The sequence below is a fragment of the Bombina bombina genome, chromosome 5 (assembly GCF_027579735.1).
Source record: "Bombina bombina isolate aBomBom1 chromosome 5, aBomBom1.pri, whole genome shotgun sequence".
Taxonomy (NCBI): Eukaryota; Metazoa; Chordata; class Amphibia; order Anura; family Bombinatoridae; genus Bombina; species Bombina bombina.
The window spans coordinates 958,235,427-958,255,147 of NC_069503.1; the positions used below are offsets into that span (position 1 = coordinate 958,235,427).

Below are 19,721 nucleotides of genomic sequence, written 5' to 3' on the forward strand. Positions count from 1 at the left end.
CTGTGAGACAGTGTAAGAGTTTGTGAGTGAAAGTGTGTGTCAGACAGAGAGAGTATGTGTGTTTCTTTTCTTATCTCCCTCCTTTCTTTCTATCCTCTCCCTCCATTTTCTCTTTCCCCCTTTTTGGTCTCCCTCCAAACCTTCTGAGGTGCATGCAGGCTTAATTCAACCCACCTGAGTGTATGCAAGTTTTTGCTAGCAGTGGTGAATATTTACTTTGCAAATGCCATAAAAAATGTCATGAAACACCCAGACCAAAAAATATTAAGGCTGAAAAAGGCCTAAAAGCTAGGATGGTGGGGGGTATGGGGGGGCAGCAGAATTTTGAGTGCCTAGGGCAGCACAAAATCTAAATACGCCACTGCCTGACACACATTTTTATAACACACACAGCTTTTAATGAATGTGGTCATATTTGATTTTACAGTAGTTTATTATATTTTTCACCCATTACCTATGGGATGGAAATTTCTCTTTGATTGAAGAGATTATCATTTCTTCTACTTTCTGATCTGTCTCTGTCACCAGATCTGCAGGGGAACTCTTAAGCATTATGGACACTTCCTCCTTCAGCGCTGAGCAGATCACCTGTCAAGGAAGAACACACCTTACATTGGAATTCGATATGTAAATAGCATGTATACAAATTCAATGTTCAGGACGAAAATGCATAAACATCAACAATTATTATTTCCAATGCATCACTATATTCTGTAGCTTTATGACAATTGCTACAATGAATCTATGAGTACATTTACAAAACACAATGATAGAGTGTAAAGAGAAAGAAGGGTCAGACTTTCAGTTAAAGAAGGCATTAAAAACTGAGATGCAATTACTTTGTTTATTTTGCCCCCCTTTATTGTAATTTAACCCTTTAATGACCACAGCACTTTTCCATTTTCTGTCCGTTTGGGACCAAGGCTATTTTTACATTTTTGTGGTGTTTGTGTTTAGCTGTAATTTTCCTCTTGCTCATTTACTGTACCCACACATATTATATACCGTTTTACTCGCCATTAAAATGGACTTTCCAAAGATACCATTATTTTCATCATATCTTATAATTTACTATAAAAAAGTATAAAATGAGGAAAAAAATTGAAAAAAATACACTTTTTCTAACTTTGACCCCCAAAATCTGTTACATATCTACAACCACCAAAAAAGTCCCATGCTAAATAGTTTCTAAATTTTGTCCTGAGTTTAGAAATACCCAATGTTTACATGTTCTTTGCTTTTTTTGCAAGTTATAGGGCAATAAATACAAGTAACACTTTGCTATTTCCAAACCACTTTTTTTCAAAATTAGCGCTAGTTACATTGGAACACTGATATCTTTCAGGAATCCCTGAATATCCATTGACATGTATATATTTTTTTTTTTAAAAGACATCCCAAAGTATTGATCTAGGCCCATTTTGGTATATTTCTTGCCACCATTTCACCGCCAAATGCGATCAAATAAAAAAAATTGTTCCCTTTTTCACAAATTTTTTCACAAACTTTAGGTTTCTCACTGAAATCATTTACAAACAGCTTGTGCAATTATGGCATAAATGGTTGTAAATGCTTCTCTGGGATCCCCTTTGTTCATAAATAGCAGACATATATGGCTTTGGCTTTGCTTTTTAATAATTAGAAGGCTGCTAAATGCCACTGCGCACCACACGTGTATTATGCCCAGCAGTGAAGGGATTAATTAGGGAGCATGCAAGGAGCTTCTAGGGTTAATTTTAGATTTAGTGTAGTGTAGTAGACAACCCCAAGTATTGATTTAGGCCCATTTTGGTATATTTCATGCCACCATTTCACCGCCAAATGCGATCAAATTAAAAAAAAACGCTAAATTTTTTACAATTTTAGGTTTCTCACTGAAATTATTTACAAACAGCTAGTGCAATTATGGCACAAATGGTTGTAAATGCTTCTCTGGGATCCCCTTTGTTCAGAAATAGCAGACATATATGACTTTGGAGTTGCTTTTTGTTAATTAGAAGGCCGCTAAATACTGCTGCGCATCACACTTGTATTATGGCTAGCAGTGAAGGGGTTAATTAGGTAGTTTGTAGGGAGCTTGCAGGGTTAATTTTAGCTTTAGTGTAGAGATCAGCCTCCCACCGGACACATCCCACCCCCTGATCCCTCCCAAACAGCTCCCTTCCCTCCCCCACCCCACAATTGTCCCTGCCATCTTAAGTACTGGCAAAAAGTCTGCTAGTACTAAAATAAAAGGTTTTTTATTTATAGCATATTTACATATGCTGCTGTGTAGGATCCCCCCTTAAACCCCAACCTCCCTGATCCCCCCCAAAACAGCTCTCTAACCCTCCACCTCTGCATTATTGGGGGCCATCTTGGGCACTGGCAAGCTGTCTGCCAGTACCCAACTTTCAGAAAAAAATGTTTTTTTTTGTTTCTGGTTTTTTTTTTCTGTAGTGTAGCTTCCCTCCCCCCACACCTTGATTGATTTATTTTTTTTAAACTTTTATTCCCCTTTTTGTAGCATTTTATTAAACTTTTTTGCTGTAGTGTAGCGTTTCCCACCCGCTCCCTCCCCGTGCACGCGCCCGCCCCCGCCCTCCCGTGCGCGCCCCCGGACATCCCCGCCCACGATCCCGCCCCCCTCCACATCACCAGTGCCAACGATGGCCGCCACCCGCCTCGGCTCCCACCCACCAACGAGGAAAGCCACCGATCTCCGGTGCAGAGAGGGCCACAGAGTGGCTCTCTCTGCACTGGATGGCTTAAAAAGGTTATTGCAGGATGCCTCCATATCAAGGCATCACTGCAATAACCGCAAAGCAGCTGGAAGCGAGCAGAATCGCTTCCAGCTGCTTTCCACACCGAGGACGTGCAGGGTACGTTCTCAGGCATTAACTGCCTAAGGGGTTAAAGGGATATGAAACCCCAAAAAAATTATTTTGAGAATTAGACAAAAGCACACAATTTAAAAAAAGTTTCTAATTTACTTCTATTATAAAATTTGCTGCGTTCACATAATATTCTTTGTTGAAGAGATACCTAGGTTGGTGTCTGGAGCATTACAAGGCAGGGAATAGTGCTGTCATCTAGTGCTCCTTCAAATGGATAACATTCTTGCAGAACTGCTGCCATATAGAGCTCCAGAAATAGGCATGCTCCTAAGCTTACATCCCTGCTTTAAAATAAAAAGATACCAAGAGAACAAAGAAAAATTGATAATAGAATAAATTAGTAAGTTGTTAATAATGCATGCTCTATCTGAATTGTGAAAGAAACATTTTGAGTCTCATATCCCTTTAATAAAGAAAATTGTGGCTTCTCCAGTTATGAAAATTGTGCACACTGCAGCACTCATTAACCTAATTCTGCTACAAATCTGTCCCCAATTGGACTCAGCAGAGGCATAAGATATGACATAACAGGGAGCGTTCTTCTCACAGATGATGATGCAAACCTTCTCTACTCCCGGACAGATTGGCTCCTGCAAATAAGGCAAGTGGTGGGGGGAGTATGGCCATGGAAAAAACATAATTTATGCTTACCTGATAATTTTATTTCTCTTGTAGTGTATTCAGTCCACGGATCATCCATTACTTATGGGATATATTCCCTTCCCAACAGGAAGTTGCAAGAGGATCACCCAAAACAGAGCTGCTATATAGCTCCTCGCCTCCACGTCATATCCAGTCATTCGACCGAAACAAGACAAGAAAGGAGAAACCATAGGGAGCAGTGGTGACTGGAGTTCAAATTAAAATTTAGATCTGCCTTAAAAAAGACAGGGCGGGCCGTGGACTGAATACACTACAAGAGAAATAAATTTATCAGGTAAGCATAAATTATGTTTTCTCTTGTTAAGTGTATTCAGTCCACGGATCATCCATTACTTATGGGATACCAATACCAAAGCTAAAGTACACGGATGATGGGAGGGACAAGGCAGGAACTTAAACGGAAGGAACCACTGCCTGTAGAACCTTTCTCCCAAAAATAGCCTCCGAAGAAGCAAAAGTGTCAAATTTGTAAAATTTTGAAAAAGTATGAAGCGAAGACCAAGTTGCAGCCTTGCAAATCTGTTCAACAGAGGCCTCATTCTTAAAGGCCCAGGTGGAAGCCATAGCTCTAGTGGAATGAGCTGTAATTCTTTCAGGGGGCTGCTGTCCAGCAGTCTCATAGGCTAAACGTATTATGCTACGAAGCCAAAAAGAGAGAGAGGTTGCCGAAGCTTTTTGACCTCTCCTCTGTCCAGAGTACACGACAAACAGGGAAGAAGTTTGACGAAAATCTTTAGTTGCCTGTAAATAGAACTTCAGGACACGGACTAAGTCCAGATTATGCAAAAGTCGTTCCTTCTTTGAAGAAGGATTAGGACAACAATCTCCTGATTGATATTCCTGTTAGAAACTACCTTAGGTAAAAACCCAGGTTTAGTACGCAGAACTACCTTGTCTGAATGGAAAATCAGGTAAGGAGAATCATAATATAAGGCAGATAACTCAGAGACTCTTCGAGCCGAGGAAATAGCCATCAAAAACAGAACTTTCCAAGATAAAAGCTTAATATCAATGGAATGAAGGGGTTCAAACGGAACCCCTTGAAGAACTTTAGGAACCAAGTTTAAGCTCCACGGAGGTGCAACAGTCTTAAACACAGGCTTAATCCTAGCCAAAGCCTGACAAAAAGCCTGGACGTCTGGAACTTCTGCCAGACGTTTGTGTAAAAGAATAGACAGAGCAGAATCTGTCCCTTTAACGAACTAGCAGATAAGCCCTTTTCTAAACCCTCTTGTAGAAAAGACAATATCCTAGGAATCCTAACCTTACTCCATGAGTAACTCTTGGATTCGCACCAAGATAAATATTTACGCCATATTTTATGGTAAATTTTTCTGGTAACAGGTTTCCGAGCCTGTATCAAGGTATCAATAACCGACTCCGAGAAGCCACGCTTTGATAGGATCAAGCGTTCAATCTCCATGCAGTCAGCCTCAGAGAAATTAGATTTGGATGATGGAAAGGACCCTGAATGAGAAGGTCCTGTTTCAGAGGCAGAGACCATGGTGGACAAGACGACATGTCCACTAGGTCTACATACCAGGTCCTGCGTGGCCACGCAGGTGCTATCAGAATCACTGATGCTCTCTCTTGTCTGATCTTGGCAATCAGTCGAGGTAGCAGCGGAAATGGCGGAAACACATAAGCCATGTTGATGCTAGAGCATCTATCAGCGCCGCTCCCGGGTCCCTGGACCTGGATCCGTAACAAGGAAGCTTGGCGTTCTGGCGAGACGCCATGAGATCCAGTTCTGGTTTGCCCCAACAATGAATCAGTTGAGCGAAGACCTCCGGATGAAGTTCCCACTCCCCCGGATGAAAAGTCTGGCGACTTAGAAAGTCCGCCTCCCAGTTCTCCACGCCTGGGATGTAGATCGCTGACAGGTGGCAAGAGTGAGACTCTGCCCAGCAAATTATCTTTGAGACTTCTAACATCGCTAGGGAACTCCTGGTTCCCCCTTGATGGTTGATGTAAGCCACAGTCGTGATGTTGTCCGATGAACCTCAGTGTTGCTAACTGAGGCCAAGCTAGAAGAGCATTGAATATTGCTCTTAACTCCAGAATATTTATTGGGAGGAGTTTCTCCTCCTGAGTCCATAATCCCTGAGCCTTCAGGGAGTTCCAGACTGCGCCCCAACCTAGAAGGCTGGCATCTGTTGTTACAATCGTCCAATCTGGCCTGCGAAACGTCATCCCTTTGGACAGATGGACCCGAGAAAGCCACCAGAGAAGAGAATCTCTGGTCTCTTAATCCAGATTTAGTAGAGGGGACAAATCTGAGTAATCCCCATTCCACTGACTTAGCCTGCATAATTGCAGCGGTCTGAGATGCAGGCGCGCAAATGGTACTATGTCCATTGCCGCTACCATTAAGCCGATTACTTCCATGCACTGAGCTACTGACGGGCGTGTAATGGAAAGAAGGACACGGCAAGCATTCAGAAGCTTTGATAACCTGGACGCCGTCAGGTAAATCTTCATCTCTATAGAATCTATAAGAGTCCCCAGGAAGGGAACTCTTGTGAGTGGTAATAGAGAACTCTTTTCCACGTTCACCTTCCACCCATGCAACCTCAGAAATGCCAGAACTATCTCTGTATGAGACTTGGCAATTTGAAAACTTGACGCTTGTATCAGAATGTCGTCTAGGTACGGAGCCACCGCTATGCCTCGCGGTCTTAGCACCGCCAGAAGTGAGCCCAGAACCTTTGTAAAAATTCTCAGGGCCGTAGCTAACCCGAAGGGAAGAGCTACAAACTGGTAATGCCCGTCTAGAAAGGCAAATCTTAGGTACCGAAAATGATCTTTGTGAATCGGTATGTGAAGGTAGGCATCCTTTAAGTCCACTGTGGTCATGTATTGACCCTCTTGGATCATGGGTAGGATGGTTTGAATAGTTTCCATTTTGAATGATGGAACTCTTAGGAATTTGTTTAAGATTTTTAGGTCCAAGATTGGTCTGAAGGTTCCCTCTTTCTTGGGAACTACAAACAGATTTGAGTAAAAACCTTGCCCTTATTCCGTCCGCAGAACTGGGTGGATCACCCCCATTACTAAGAGGTCTTGTACACAGCGTAGAAATGCCTCTTTCTTTATTTGGTTTGCTGATAACCTTGAAAGATGAAATATCCCCTGTGGAGGAGAAGCTTTGAAGTTCAGAAGATATCCCTGAGATATGATCTCTAACGCCCAGGGATCCTGGACATCTCTTGCCCAAGCCTGGGTGAAGAGAGAAAGTCTGCCCCCCACTAGATCTGTTTCCGGATAGGGGGCCCTCTCTTCATGCTGTCTTAGGGGCAGAAGTAGGTTTTCTGGCCTGCTTACCCTTGTTCCAGGACTGGTTAGCTTTCCAGCCCTGTCTGTAACGAGCAACAGTTCCTTCCTGTTTTGGAGCGGAGGAAGTTGATGCTGCTCCTGCCTTGAAGTTACGAAAGGCACGAAAATTAGACTGTTTGGCCTTTGACTTGGCCTTGTCCTGAGGAAGAGTATGACCCTTACCTCCAGTAATGTCAGCAATAATTTCTTTCAAGCCGGGCCCGAATAAGGTCTGCCCTTTGAAAGGAATATTAAGCAATTTAGATTTAGAAGTCACGTCAGCTGACCAGGATTTAAGCCATAGCGCTCTGCGCGCCTGGATGGCGAATCCGGAGTTCTTAGCCGTTAGTTTGGCTAAATGTACAACGGCATCAGAAACAAATGCGTTAGCTAGCTTAAGTGCTTTAAGCTTGTCCATAATCTCATCCAATGGAGCTGTGCGAATGGCCTCTTCCAGAGACTTAAACCAGAATGCCGCAGCAGCAGTGACAGGCGCAATGCATGCAAGGGGCTGTAAGATAAAACCTTGTTGAAAAAACATTTTCTTAAGGTAACCTAATTTTTTATCCATTGGATTCGAAAAAGCACAACTATCCTCCACCGGGATAGTGGTACGTTTAACTAACTAAAGTAGAAACTGCTCCCTCCACCTTAGGGACTGTCTGCCATAAGTCTCGTGTGGTGGCGTCTATTGGAAACATTTTCCTAAATATCGGAGGAGGGGAAAAGGGCACACCGGGTCTATCCCACTCCTTGCTAATAATCTCAGTAAGCCTTTTAGGTATAGGAAAAACGTCAGTACACGCCGGCACCGCATAGTATCTATCCAGCCTACATAATTTCTCTGGAATTGCAACCGTGTTACAATCATTCAGAGCCGCTAATACCTCCCCTAACAATACACGGAGGTTCTCAAGCTTAAATTTAAAATTAGAAATCTCTGAATCCGATCTCCCTGGATCAGATCCGTCACCCACAGAATGAAGCTCTCCGTCCTCATGTTCTGAAAATTGTGACGCAGTATCTGACATGGCTCTCACATCATCAGCGCGCTCTGTCCTTAACCCAGAGCTATCGCGCTTGCCTCTTTATTCTGGCAATTTAGATAATACCTCTGTCATAATAGCAGCCATATCTTGCAAAGTGATTTGTAAGGGCCTCTCTGATGTACTTGGCGCCACAATATCACGCGCCTCCTGAGTGGGAGGCGAAGGTACTGACACGTGAGGAGAGTTAGTCGGCATAACTTCCCCCTCGTTGTCTGGTGATAATTTCTTTACAGATAAAGACTGACTTTTATTTAAAGTGACATCAATACATTTAGTACACATATTTCTATGGGGCTCCACATTGGCCTTCAAACTTACGGCTAGATTTAGAGTTTTGTCGGTAAGGACCCGAAAAGCTAACGCCGGCTTTTTTCTGGCCGCACCATAAAAATAACTCTGGTATTGAGAGTCCACATAAAGGCTGCGTTAGGCTTCAAAAAAGGAGCGTATAGCATATTTAACGCAACTTCAACTCTCGATACCAGAGTTGCTTACGGACGCGGCCAGCCTCAAAAACGTGCTCGTGCACGATTCCCCCATAGGAAACAATGGGGCTGTTTGAGCTGAAAAAAAAACTAACACCTGCAAAAAAGCCGCGTTCAGCTCCTAACGCAGCCCCATTGTTTGCTATGCGGAAACACTTCCTACGTCTGCACCTAACACTCTAACATGTACCCCGAGTCTAAACACCCCTAACCTTACACTTATTAACCCCTAATCTGCCGCCCCCGCTATCGCTGACCCCTGCATATTATTATTAACCCCTAATCTGCCGCTCCGTAAACCGCCGCTACTTACATTATCCCTATGTACCCCTAATCTGCTGCCCTAACATCGCCGACCCCTATATTATATTTATTAACCCCTAATCTGCCCCCCACAACGTCGCCTCCAACTGCCTACACTTATTAACCCCTAATCTGCCGACCGGACCTGAGCGCTACTATAATAAAGTTATTAACCCCTAATCCGCCTCACTAACCCTATAATAAATAGTATTAACCTCTAATCTGCCCTCCCTAACATCGCCGACACCTAACTTCAATTATTAACCCCTAATCTGCCGACTGGAGCTCACCGCTATTCTAATAAATGTATTAACCCCTAAAGCTAAGTCTAACCCTAACACTAACACCCCCCTAACTTACATATAATTTACATCTAACGAAATTAATTATCTCTTATTAAATAAATTATTCCTATTTAAAGCTAAAAATACTTACCTGTAAAATAAATCCTAATATAGCTACACTATAAACTATAATTATATTATAGCTATTTTAGGATTAATATTTATTTTACAGGTAACTTTGTAATTATTTTAACCAGGTACAATAGCTATTAAATAGTTAAGAACTATTTAATAGTTACCTAGTTAAAATAATAACAAAATTACCTGTAAAATAAATCCTAACCTAAGTTACAATTAAACCTAACACTACACTATCATTAAATTAATTAAATAAAATATCTACAATTACCTACAATTAAACCTAACACTACACTATCAATACATTAATTAAATACAATATCTACAAATAACTACAATGAAATAAACTAACTAACTAAAGTACAAAAAACAAACATAAGGAAAATCTTACAACAATTTTAAACTAATTACACCTACTCTAAGTCCCCTAATAAAATAACAAAGCCCCCCAAAATAAAAAATGCCCTACCCTATTCTAAATTACTAAAGTTCAAAGCTCTTTTACCTTACCAGCCCTGAACAGGGCCCTTTGCGGGGCATGCCCCAAGAAGTTCAGCTCTTTTGCCTGTAAAAAAAAAACATACAATACCCCCCCCCAACATTACAACCCACCACCCACATACCCCTAATCTAACCCAAACCCCCCTTAAATAAACCTAACACTAAGCCCCTGAAGATCATCCTACCTTGTCTTCACCATACCAGGTTCACCGATCCATACCAGGTTCACTGGCTCCAAAATCTTCATCCAACCCAAGCGGGGGCTAGACATCCATCTTCCGGCGGCTGAAGAGGTCCAGAAGAGGCTCCAAAGTCTTCATCCTATCCGGGAAGAAGAGTAGATCCGGACAGGCAACCATCATCTTCCAAGCGGCATCTTCTATCTTCATCCGATGAGGACCGGCTCCATCCTGAAGACCTCCACCGCAGACCCATCTTCATCCGGTGACGTCCAACTGAAGAATGACGGTTCCTTTAAGGGACGTCATCCAAGATGGCGTCCCTCGAATTCCGATTGGCTGATAGAATCCTATCAGCCAATCGGAATTAAGGTAGGAATATTCTGATTGGCTGATGGAATCAGCCAATCAGAATCAAGTTCAATCCGATTGGCTGATCCAATCAGCCAATCAGATTGAGCTCGCATTCTATTGGCTGTTCCGATCAGCCAATAGAATGCAAGCTCAATCTGATTGGCTGATTGGATCAGCCAATCGGATTGATCTTGATTCTGATTGGCTGATTCCATCAGCCAATCAGAATATTCCTACCTTAATTCCGATTGGCTGATAGGATTCTATCAGCCAATCGGAATTCGAGGGACGCCATCTTGGATGACGTCCCTTAAAGGAACCGTCATTCTTCAGTTGGACGTCGCCGGATGAAGATGGGTCCGCGGTGGAGGTCTTCAGGATGGAGCCGGTCCTCATCAGATGAAGATAGAAGATGCCGCTTGGAAGAAGATGGTTGCCGGTCCGGATCTACTCTTCTTCTCGGATAGGATGAAGACTTTGGACCCTCTTCTGGACTTTTTCAGTGGATGTCTAGCCCCGGCTTGGGTTGGATGAAGATATCAGAGCCAGGACGGATCGGTGTGATACCCGGTGAGGTGAAGACAAGGTAGGATGATCTTCAGGGGCTTAGTGTTAGGTTTATTTAAGGGGGGTTTGGGTTAGATTAGGGGTATGTGGGTGGTGGGTATTGTATGTTTTTTATTTACAGGCAAAAGAGCTGAACTTCTTGGGGCATGCCCCGCAAAGGGCCCTGTTCAGGGCTGGTAAGGTAAAAGAGCTTTGAACTTTAGTAATTTAGAATAGGGTAGGGCATTTTATTTTGGGGGGCTTTGTTATTTTATTAGGGGGCTTAGAGTAGGTGTAATTAGTTTAAAATTGTTGTAATATTTTTCTTATGTTTGTAAATATTTTTTTATTTTTTGTAACTTAGTTCTTTATTTTTTGTACTTTAGTTAGTTTATTTCATTGTAGTAAATTTGTAATTATTTTAACTATTTTAGCTATTAAATAGTTCTTAACTATTTAATAGCTATTGTACCTGGTTAAAATAAATACAAAGTTACCTGTAAAATAAATATTAATCCTAAAATAGCTATAATATAATTATAATTTATATTGTAGATATATTAGGGTTTATTTTACAGGTAAGTATTTAGCTTTAAATAGGAATAATTTATTTAATAAGAGTTAATTAATTTCGTTAGATTAAAATTATATTTAACTTAGGGGGGTGTTAGTGTTAGACTTAGCTTTAGGGGTTAATACATTTATTAGAATAGCGGCGAGATTAGGGGTTAATAATTGAAGTTAGGTGTCGGCGATGTTAGGGAGGGCAGGTAAGGGGTTAATAAATATAATATAGGGGTCGGCGGTGTTAGGGGCAGCAGATTAGGGGTACATAGCTATAATGTAGCTGGCGGCTCTTTGCGGTCGGCAGATTAGGGGTTAATTATTGTAGGTAGGTGGTGGCGGCGACGTTGTGGGGGGCAGGTTAGGGGTTAATAAATATAATATAGGGCTCGGCGATGTTAGGGCAGCAGATTAGGGGTACATAGGGATAATGTAGCTGGCGGCGTGCGGACGGCAGATTAGGGGTTAATAAGTGTAGGTACCTGGCGGCGACGTTGTAGGGGGCAGATTAGGGGTTAATAAATATAATATAGGGGTCGGCGGTGTTAGGGGCAGCAGATTAGGGGTACATAAGGATAACGTAGGTGGCGGTCGGCAGGTTAGGGGTTAAAAAAATTTAATCGAGTTGCGGCGATGTGGGGGGACCTCGGTTTAGGGGTACATAGGTAGTTTATGGGTGTTAGTGTACTTTAGAGTACAGTAGTTAAGAGCTTTATGAACCGGCGTTAGCCCAGAAAGCTCTTAACTACTGACTTTTTTCTGCGGCTGGAGTTTTGTCGTTAGATTTCTAACGCTCACTTCAGACACGACTCTGAATACCGGAGTTAGAAAAATCCCATTGAAAAGATAGGATACGCAATTTACGTAAGGGGATCTGCGGTATGGAAAAGTCGCGGCTGAAAAGTGAGCGTTAGACCCTTTTTTGAGTGACTCCAAATACCGGAGGTAGCCTAAAACCAGCTTTAGGAGCCTCTAACGCTGGTTTTCACGGCTACCGCCAAACTCCAAATCTAGGCCATAGTGAACAAACAGATTCATCTGTGTCAGACATGTTTAAACAGACTAGCAATGAGACTAGCAAGCTTGGAAAATCCTTTCAAATAAGTTTACAAGCAATAAAAAAAACGCTACTGCGCCTTTAAGAAGCACAAAAAACTGTCACAGTTGAAATAACAATGAACCAAATCAGTTATAGCAACCAAATTTTCACAGTAAATGTATTAAGTTAGCAAAGTATTGCACCCACTAGCAAATGGATGATTAACCCTTTAATACCCAAAACGGATAATCAATTTAAAAATTAACGTTTTTATCACAGTCAAACACACTGTCACAGGTCTGCTGTGACTGATTACCTCCCTCAAAATGAATTTTGAAGACCCCTGAGCTCTCTAGAGACGTCCTGGATCAAGGAGGAAGAAGCAGGTAGACTGTGACTGAATTTTTACTGCGCCAAAAAGCGCTAAAATAGGCCCCTCCCACTCATATTACAACAGTGGGAAAACTCAGCTAACCTTTTCTATGCAGAAATATACGCCAGCCATGTGGAAAAAATCATGCCCCAAAAGATTTATCACCAAAGTACCTCACAAAAACGAATAACATGCCAGTAAACGTTTTAAACATACATTTTAAAAGTTAGGTAGTGTTATTAATAAGCCTGCTACCAGTCGCTTCTACTGCAGTTAAGGCTCATATATTACTTCAGTATTAACAGCATTTTCTTAGACAAATTCCATTCCTTAGAAAATTACTTTACTGCACATACATTCATCAGCCTGATATCAGTCACTACTACTGCATTTAAGGCTGTACTTACATTACATCGGTATCAGCAGTATTTTCTTAGTCAATTCCATTCCTTAGAAAAATATTTTACTGCACATACCTCATCTGCAGGGAACCCCGCATGCTATTCCCTTTCTGAAGTTACCCCACTCCTCAGAATGTGCGAGAACAGCCAGTGGATCTTAGTTACTTCTGCTAAGATCATAGAAAACGCAGGCAGATTCTTCTTCTAAATACTGCCTGAGAGAAAAAACAGCACACTCCAGTGCCATTTAAAATAACAAACTTTTGATTGAAGAATAATTAAGTATAAAAACTCCACACTCCTCTCACACCTTCCTACTATGTTGAGTGTTGCAAGAGAATGACTGGATATGACGTGGAGGGGAGGAGCTATATAGCAGCTCTGCTTTGGGTGATCCTCTTGCAACTTCCTGTTGGGAAGGGAATATATCCCATAAGTGATGGATGATCCGTGGACTGAATACACTTAACAAGAGAAACTAGCACAACAAATGTGTTAATGTATGCAGAAGGTTTTCACAGTTGGTTAATATGTTAACTTACTGCAAGACTACAGAGTCTTGTAATTACAAGGTGTTTGATGCTGCTTTAATACAAGGTGTTCAGTGGGATAGGTTGGCTTGTGAACTTAAAGGGATATTAAACCCAAATTTTTTCTCTCATGATTCAGATGGAGAATACAATTTTAAACAACTTTCTAATTTACTTCTATTATCTAATTTGCTTCATTCTCTTGATATTCTTTCCTGAAAAGCATATCTAGATAGGCTCAGTAGCTTCTGATTGGTGGCTGCACATAGATGCCTCATGTGATTGGCTCACTCATGTGTATTGCTATTTCTTTAACAAAAGATATCTAAAGAATGAAGCAAATTAGATAATAGAAGTAAATAGGAATGTTGTTTAAAATGGTATTCTCTACCTGAATCATGAAAGACATTTTTTGGGTTTAATGTCCCTTTAAGACAAGTAAGCCCACCCACACATGAAGACATTTTGAAAATAAAACTACTAGGCTTGATTTCACGTGTTCTTCCAACAAACCATACAATGATGTCCTCTGGGCCAACAGGAAGCTGGGAAACTGGTGACCCACATCAATTATTTAGAATATTTGGTAAACTCTCCTTAAAGGGGTCATATTTACTACTGCTGCTGAATGGCTCACTGACTGATTCCTGCTTGAGACTAGCAGTTCCCTGCGGTTCCCTAATGGAACTTTAACTGTAAGTTTAACCCCTTTTGTGTTGAAGTTTGCAATTGGAATGTCCCTTTAAGTAAATTATTTTATCAGTGAAGAACCAACAACTTTTGCACCCTCAAATTTCAAGGTCTAGAACTGCCCCTTGCAGTGCACCATCCTAATGTAATACTCTAAGGATATAACAGGAGAAACGTAGAGGGAATCATTTATGAAATAATGATTATGCATTCCTTAAAATAATTTGAATATTTTCAAATAAATCGGTAAATATTATTTGTTCCTATTAAAAGAGTACTAAAGGGATTTCTAAAACAATTCTGCTTACCTAGATAAGTTTGGGAGCAGCAATGTACTACTGGGAGCTAACTGAACACATTGGGTGAGTTAGTAACAAGAGGCATATATGTACAGCACCAATCACCAGCTAGCTCCCAGTAGTGCATTGCTGCTTCTGAGCCTACCTAGGGATGCTTTTCAGCAAAGGATACCAAATGAACAAAGAAAATTGTATAATAAAAGTAAAATGGAAATAATGATCTTACTGTCCCTTTAAATGTAAATTAATAAGATAAAACTAAATGCAGATTACATTAGAAGCAAACTGTGTGTGTTTTTCCTCATAAACATATTAAAATATCTTATTTAAATAACTACTGATCATTTTTACTTAAAAAAACTGTACCAAACCCATAGTTAACACAAAATACATACCGATCCAGCTTTTCTTGCTATTATAACTGCAAAGTCCATACATTCTTGCCAAGAATCACTCATTTTCACCTAGAAAACAAACAAAAAAACTCAGATGTCATTAAATATAACTAAAAAAATATTAAGTCATTAGGAACTACAGATAATTATCCATAAATGAGTTAACATTAAATACGGCTTTAGATATAATGAAACACAAATAAATTGAAAATACTACAAAGGTTAAACAGAAAAAAAAAGTGAGTATATGAGGGGCTATGTAAATTAGATGTGGAAACAGTACAATATAACTTAGTGCAAAAAGATGCTCTAATGTGCTTTATGCAAGCAACAAAAAAAACTTTACCTCCTGCAAAGAGATTAAACACATAATTAAAGTCAGCTTCAGAGCATCAGTGCCCTACTGGAACCTAACACTTATGGGGAGCCAATGTCAAGACACACAAGAGTATAGCCACCAACCACCAGCTAGATCCTCGTAGTGCATTGCTGCTCCTGAGCCTAACTAGGTAGGCTTTTCAATAAAGGATACCAAAATTGATCATTTGATTACAAAAGTGTGTATATATATATCCATGGGAGCTGGATTTACCGCACGGCTATTGGCTAAGGGGTGAAAACATCACCTCTTAGCAAAAAAAATTTTTAGCCATGGGCTGCTGTAGCAGCTAAGAATGGCGATCTGTTGAAACAAATAAAAGGAGCTTTCTATATGAAGTATCTTATACTTCATGAATGAAAGTCCCCTTTGTTTCAATAGTCAATCCTAGCATTTGTACAACGCTAGGATTGACTTTCACTTTAAATTTTTAGTGATGGTAAATCCTAGAGTTTGTTAAACGCTTTGATTTACCATCACTTTAAACACACAGTAGTGTATAGTTGATAATCTTTAAATTACATGCTCTAACGAATAAGAGCATCCAATTTTTTGACTATTATGGCCCTTTAAATTCAAATCAATTCTATCATGTGAATGAAAAAAAAAACATTTTTACATGAAAAAAGTGAAAACGTTTTACTTTAATTTTGAACTAAAAGGAAGTGGATGTTTGCGCACAAGTGGTACATAGGATATAAGAACACTGAATGAAAAGGAAAACTACCACAGCTCACACCTCACTAGCATATATATATATTTTTTTTTTTTTTTTTCAAACCAGCATATTTTTTTTTTTTTTTTTTAAATAGACAAAAAAAAAATTGTAATAGATTTTAAACTGTCTTTTTATAGACGCAAATACAAAAAAGGCACTCTCATAACTATTTCAATACCACATCATCCTAAAAGCATATAATAAAAACGTATTCTTTATGGCACTCACTTATCAAGGGGATATGGATCACAAAACTATAATCATATAAAACCACAAGTCTATTATTATTTACTCAGCCTTACAGTATTATTATATTATAAAACATAGAGGGCTGAATATAGTACAGGAAAATATCATGTTTATATCAAGCTTTTCCAGGACAGGGAGCTAAAGGGCAGCCCTCTTTATGTGGCATTCAAATCATGATAAACCGCTACCCTCTCCCCATGTTCAACCCACAAAGTGCAATTTAATTTCTAAAAATTGTCCTGCAGCATTGAAAGTGGAAATTATTCCCACCATTAAATCTCATTAGAAAAGGTTCCCCAATACCAATAATTTAGTATTTAATGACCTGTTACCTCTAAAGGCAGAAACAAGTTTAGTCTTTCCCAGGGGCGTAACTAGCGGTGATGCGAAGGTCGCCATTGCGACCGGGCCCAGCAGGTCCCACTCACAGGGGGGCCCAAGATTTCAGGCTGTATTTTTTTTTTTTATTATTATTATTTTTTTTCCATCCAAATAAAACTTTAATTGATGACTGATTGCAATTTCCAGGGCAGGCACTGCAGCACAATTGCACAGACAGTCACAAACACACTGTCAGTGTTTTCTTTATTTGATGTTTGTGTGACCTGCTGCCGGCTGCCCCGGAACTTTCCATTTTGGCGCGCACTGCCGCGCATAGGCTAGAGCGTCTGCCTCCTTCCTCCTGACTGACTGGATGCACAAGTATCTCAATAGTCTCGTGACTGCACGTGCAGCCTAGTCAGGAGGTGTCATCAAGTCTGGAGTGGAACTGGTCTGGCGGAGTCTGCAGGCTTGCTTAGCAGTGATTCAGTGAGTGAGACCGGAGAAGCTGTGGAGAGAGAGATTCTCTAGTGGCAGGCACGGTGAGCTCAGGCTGAGGGGGGCCGGGGGGGCCACGGGGGGCATGACACCGTGTCACTGTGTCATGTTGTGTTGGATCTGGATGGGAGAAAATCTGCTTGGCACTGCACGGGTTATATGGGGTTAATAGGTAGACGGGGGGGGCTTAAAGTGTGTGACTAAATTGTTTGTGGGGGTAGAAGATAGAGATAAGAGCGACAAACAGGTGACATGTTTAATAGCTAATAGGGGATACAACTGAAAGCTTTCAGGACACTGAGGTCCCTTGTCAAGCCTTATTAGAATGCCTAAGGAAGGAACCTCAGTGTCCTGAAAGCTTGTATCCAATATAGTTATTCAATGTAGTATCACCTCTATGTCGCTCTTATTTACTTACAAAAGGATTTTACTTCTTTCAATGTCATTAATGCTTATGTAGAGCTAACAAAACAGGTCTTCAATTTTATTCTATAATGGGCAACTGATAATTGTTGGTACTAAATATAAATAACTCTATAAAATATATTAATATATTAAACAGTATTACTTTATGTTGATGGTGCCAACATCTACTATTGCAGTAATAATGCATGATAAGAGAAAAGCTTTCCTGAGTTCACGGTCTTACTCAGGTCTGAGGTAAAAGTACTATTGATTTATAGATGGCATTTACATACAGAGTAGGGATAGAAGGCCAGAAAGGGATATGAGGACAAAGACTTTGAGTCTAAGAGCCCCATTTATCCAAAATTTGCCAGCATAGATAAAGCTCATGCAAACCTTTCTTTTTTTATTTTAAGTATATTGTTATTTACATTACAAGGATACATTTATAATAAAGTTATGTTCATTATTTCCCACTATTTATACTACTACGCTTATGTCCATTTTTATGCCATTTTGTTTTTTGCATACCTGCTTGCATGTGTTATGAAATCCTCATAATTTTAGGATGTCAGGTATACTTGTGTATGTATATGTGTTTGTTCTGTGTTTGTGTGACTGTGTGTGTACGTAGGTGAGCATGTGTGTCTGTGTGTGCTTGAGTGTGTGTGTGTGTGTATATATATGTATGAGTAAGTGCGTGTGTGCATATGTGTGTGCTTGTGTGAGTGTGTATGTGTGCTTGTGTGAGTGTATGTGTGTCTGTCTCTTGGCTACAAAATTAGGGCAGTTCCATTTTTTTATTTATATCATGACTGACAGACTCTAAATGTTTTCTTTTTTTGTTTTGTTCTTTTTTTTTTTTTTTTTTTTAAAAAGGAGGGATAAATAATATAATATATACTTTTTTAATGTTTTTTATATATATATATATATATATATATATATATATATGTATGTATTGCAAGTTGGGGGGGGGGCCCTTCATGAATTCTTGCACCGGGGCCCTGAGGCTTCTAGTTACGCCTCTGGTCTTTCCTTGTTAATGTGACTCCTGTAGATGTTTATCACAACACTTATATTAATAATATAGACAATAAATACATAGTTGTTTTTGTAAAGTGCTATGTATCAATATAAAAAGCAACACAATTGTGAAATACAACCAGTAGAGTGACTTGTGAGATGTAGCCATAAAACACTACTTTTATGCCTCAATATACTGCTGATTTATTGTTGCCTGTGGAAGATAAAGTGTCAGCACTGTACTTGACTACCTGTCCATTTTTTTCTGGAATAATAATAAAACCAGGGTAAAACGACCCTTCACACATATTACAACAGTTTACTAATATTACTTCATAGCAAAAATGATTAATATAAACTGTACAAATGATCACAACTACCGTACAACAAAATAATTGTGAGGGTGTAACACTTTGCTAAACGCAGTCATTTGTGTCGCATTTTGTTTATGGATAAATTCACATTGTAATCCGCTGTACATAGCACTGACCTGGATATATAGAGGATTTGGGATGAAACCGTTGGACTTGCACTCAGCTATGCAGAGGATACAGCAGACTGGTGTCTCCGGGATACAGGTTTAGTGATGTGCACGCGCTTACTGTACACAAATACACAGCATGAGTAATACACAAACACACAGGAGTCGGAGATTGCCGCTTCCTGCTTCTGTACGCACGCGCACAACTCCTGTGTCAGCACTGAGGAGGCGTGTCGAAATCTGCGACCATGACGTCATCACATTCCTAAATGCACAGTTGCACACGTGATGGGTCGCAACATCTAACATAAACCCTGCCTGTCAGAATCACAGAAGAATCTCGCACCAGGCTGACCAATGGACCTTGAGGACAGCCGATCACAAATGCCCTCCATACTGAAGCTCCCTGATGAGGTAAAATCTTAGTTTAGCGTTCTAAATCATTTTCTCAGCCATATCTCATTATTTTCCTACAAAAATTGGCGTGGGGGTTCAGATGAGGGCTACCAACAATACTGCAGTGTTTGTGTCTCCAGGAACAAAAAAGGGGAGCCCTATTTTGGGGTGTAAAGTCCCTGTTTTCCCCATAGACTTTCCACAGCCAGCCAGCTCTGCTCACCTACATGGATACATTGTATCAAACCCTCAGCCTACAGCTTT

The 19,721-nt window shown here is 40.3% G+C and overlaps 1 protein-coding gene across 1 annotated transcript in view; it reads right to left on the reverse strand.

Annotated features, from left to right (window-relative positions):
• IMPA1 (inositol monophosphatase 1) overlaps positions 1-19,260 on the reverse strand; it is an 86,570-nt gene extending 67,310 nt beyond the window's left edge. Inside the window, exons 1-3 of the mRNA XM_053715161.1 lie at positions 19,071-19,260; positions 14,985-15,053; positions 455-588 (exon numbers count right to left, since the gene is read on the reverse strand). Of these exons, the coding sequence (XP_053571136.1) occupies positions 455-588; positions 14,985-15,047 (197 nt within the window). The 5' untranslated portion in view covers positions 15,048-15,053; positions 19,071-19,260. The remainder of the gene's footprint in view (positions 1-454; positions 589-14,984; positions 15,054-19,070) is intronic.
• Positions 19,261-19,721: the final 461 nt, after the last annotated feature.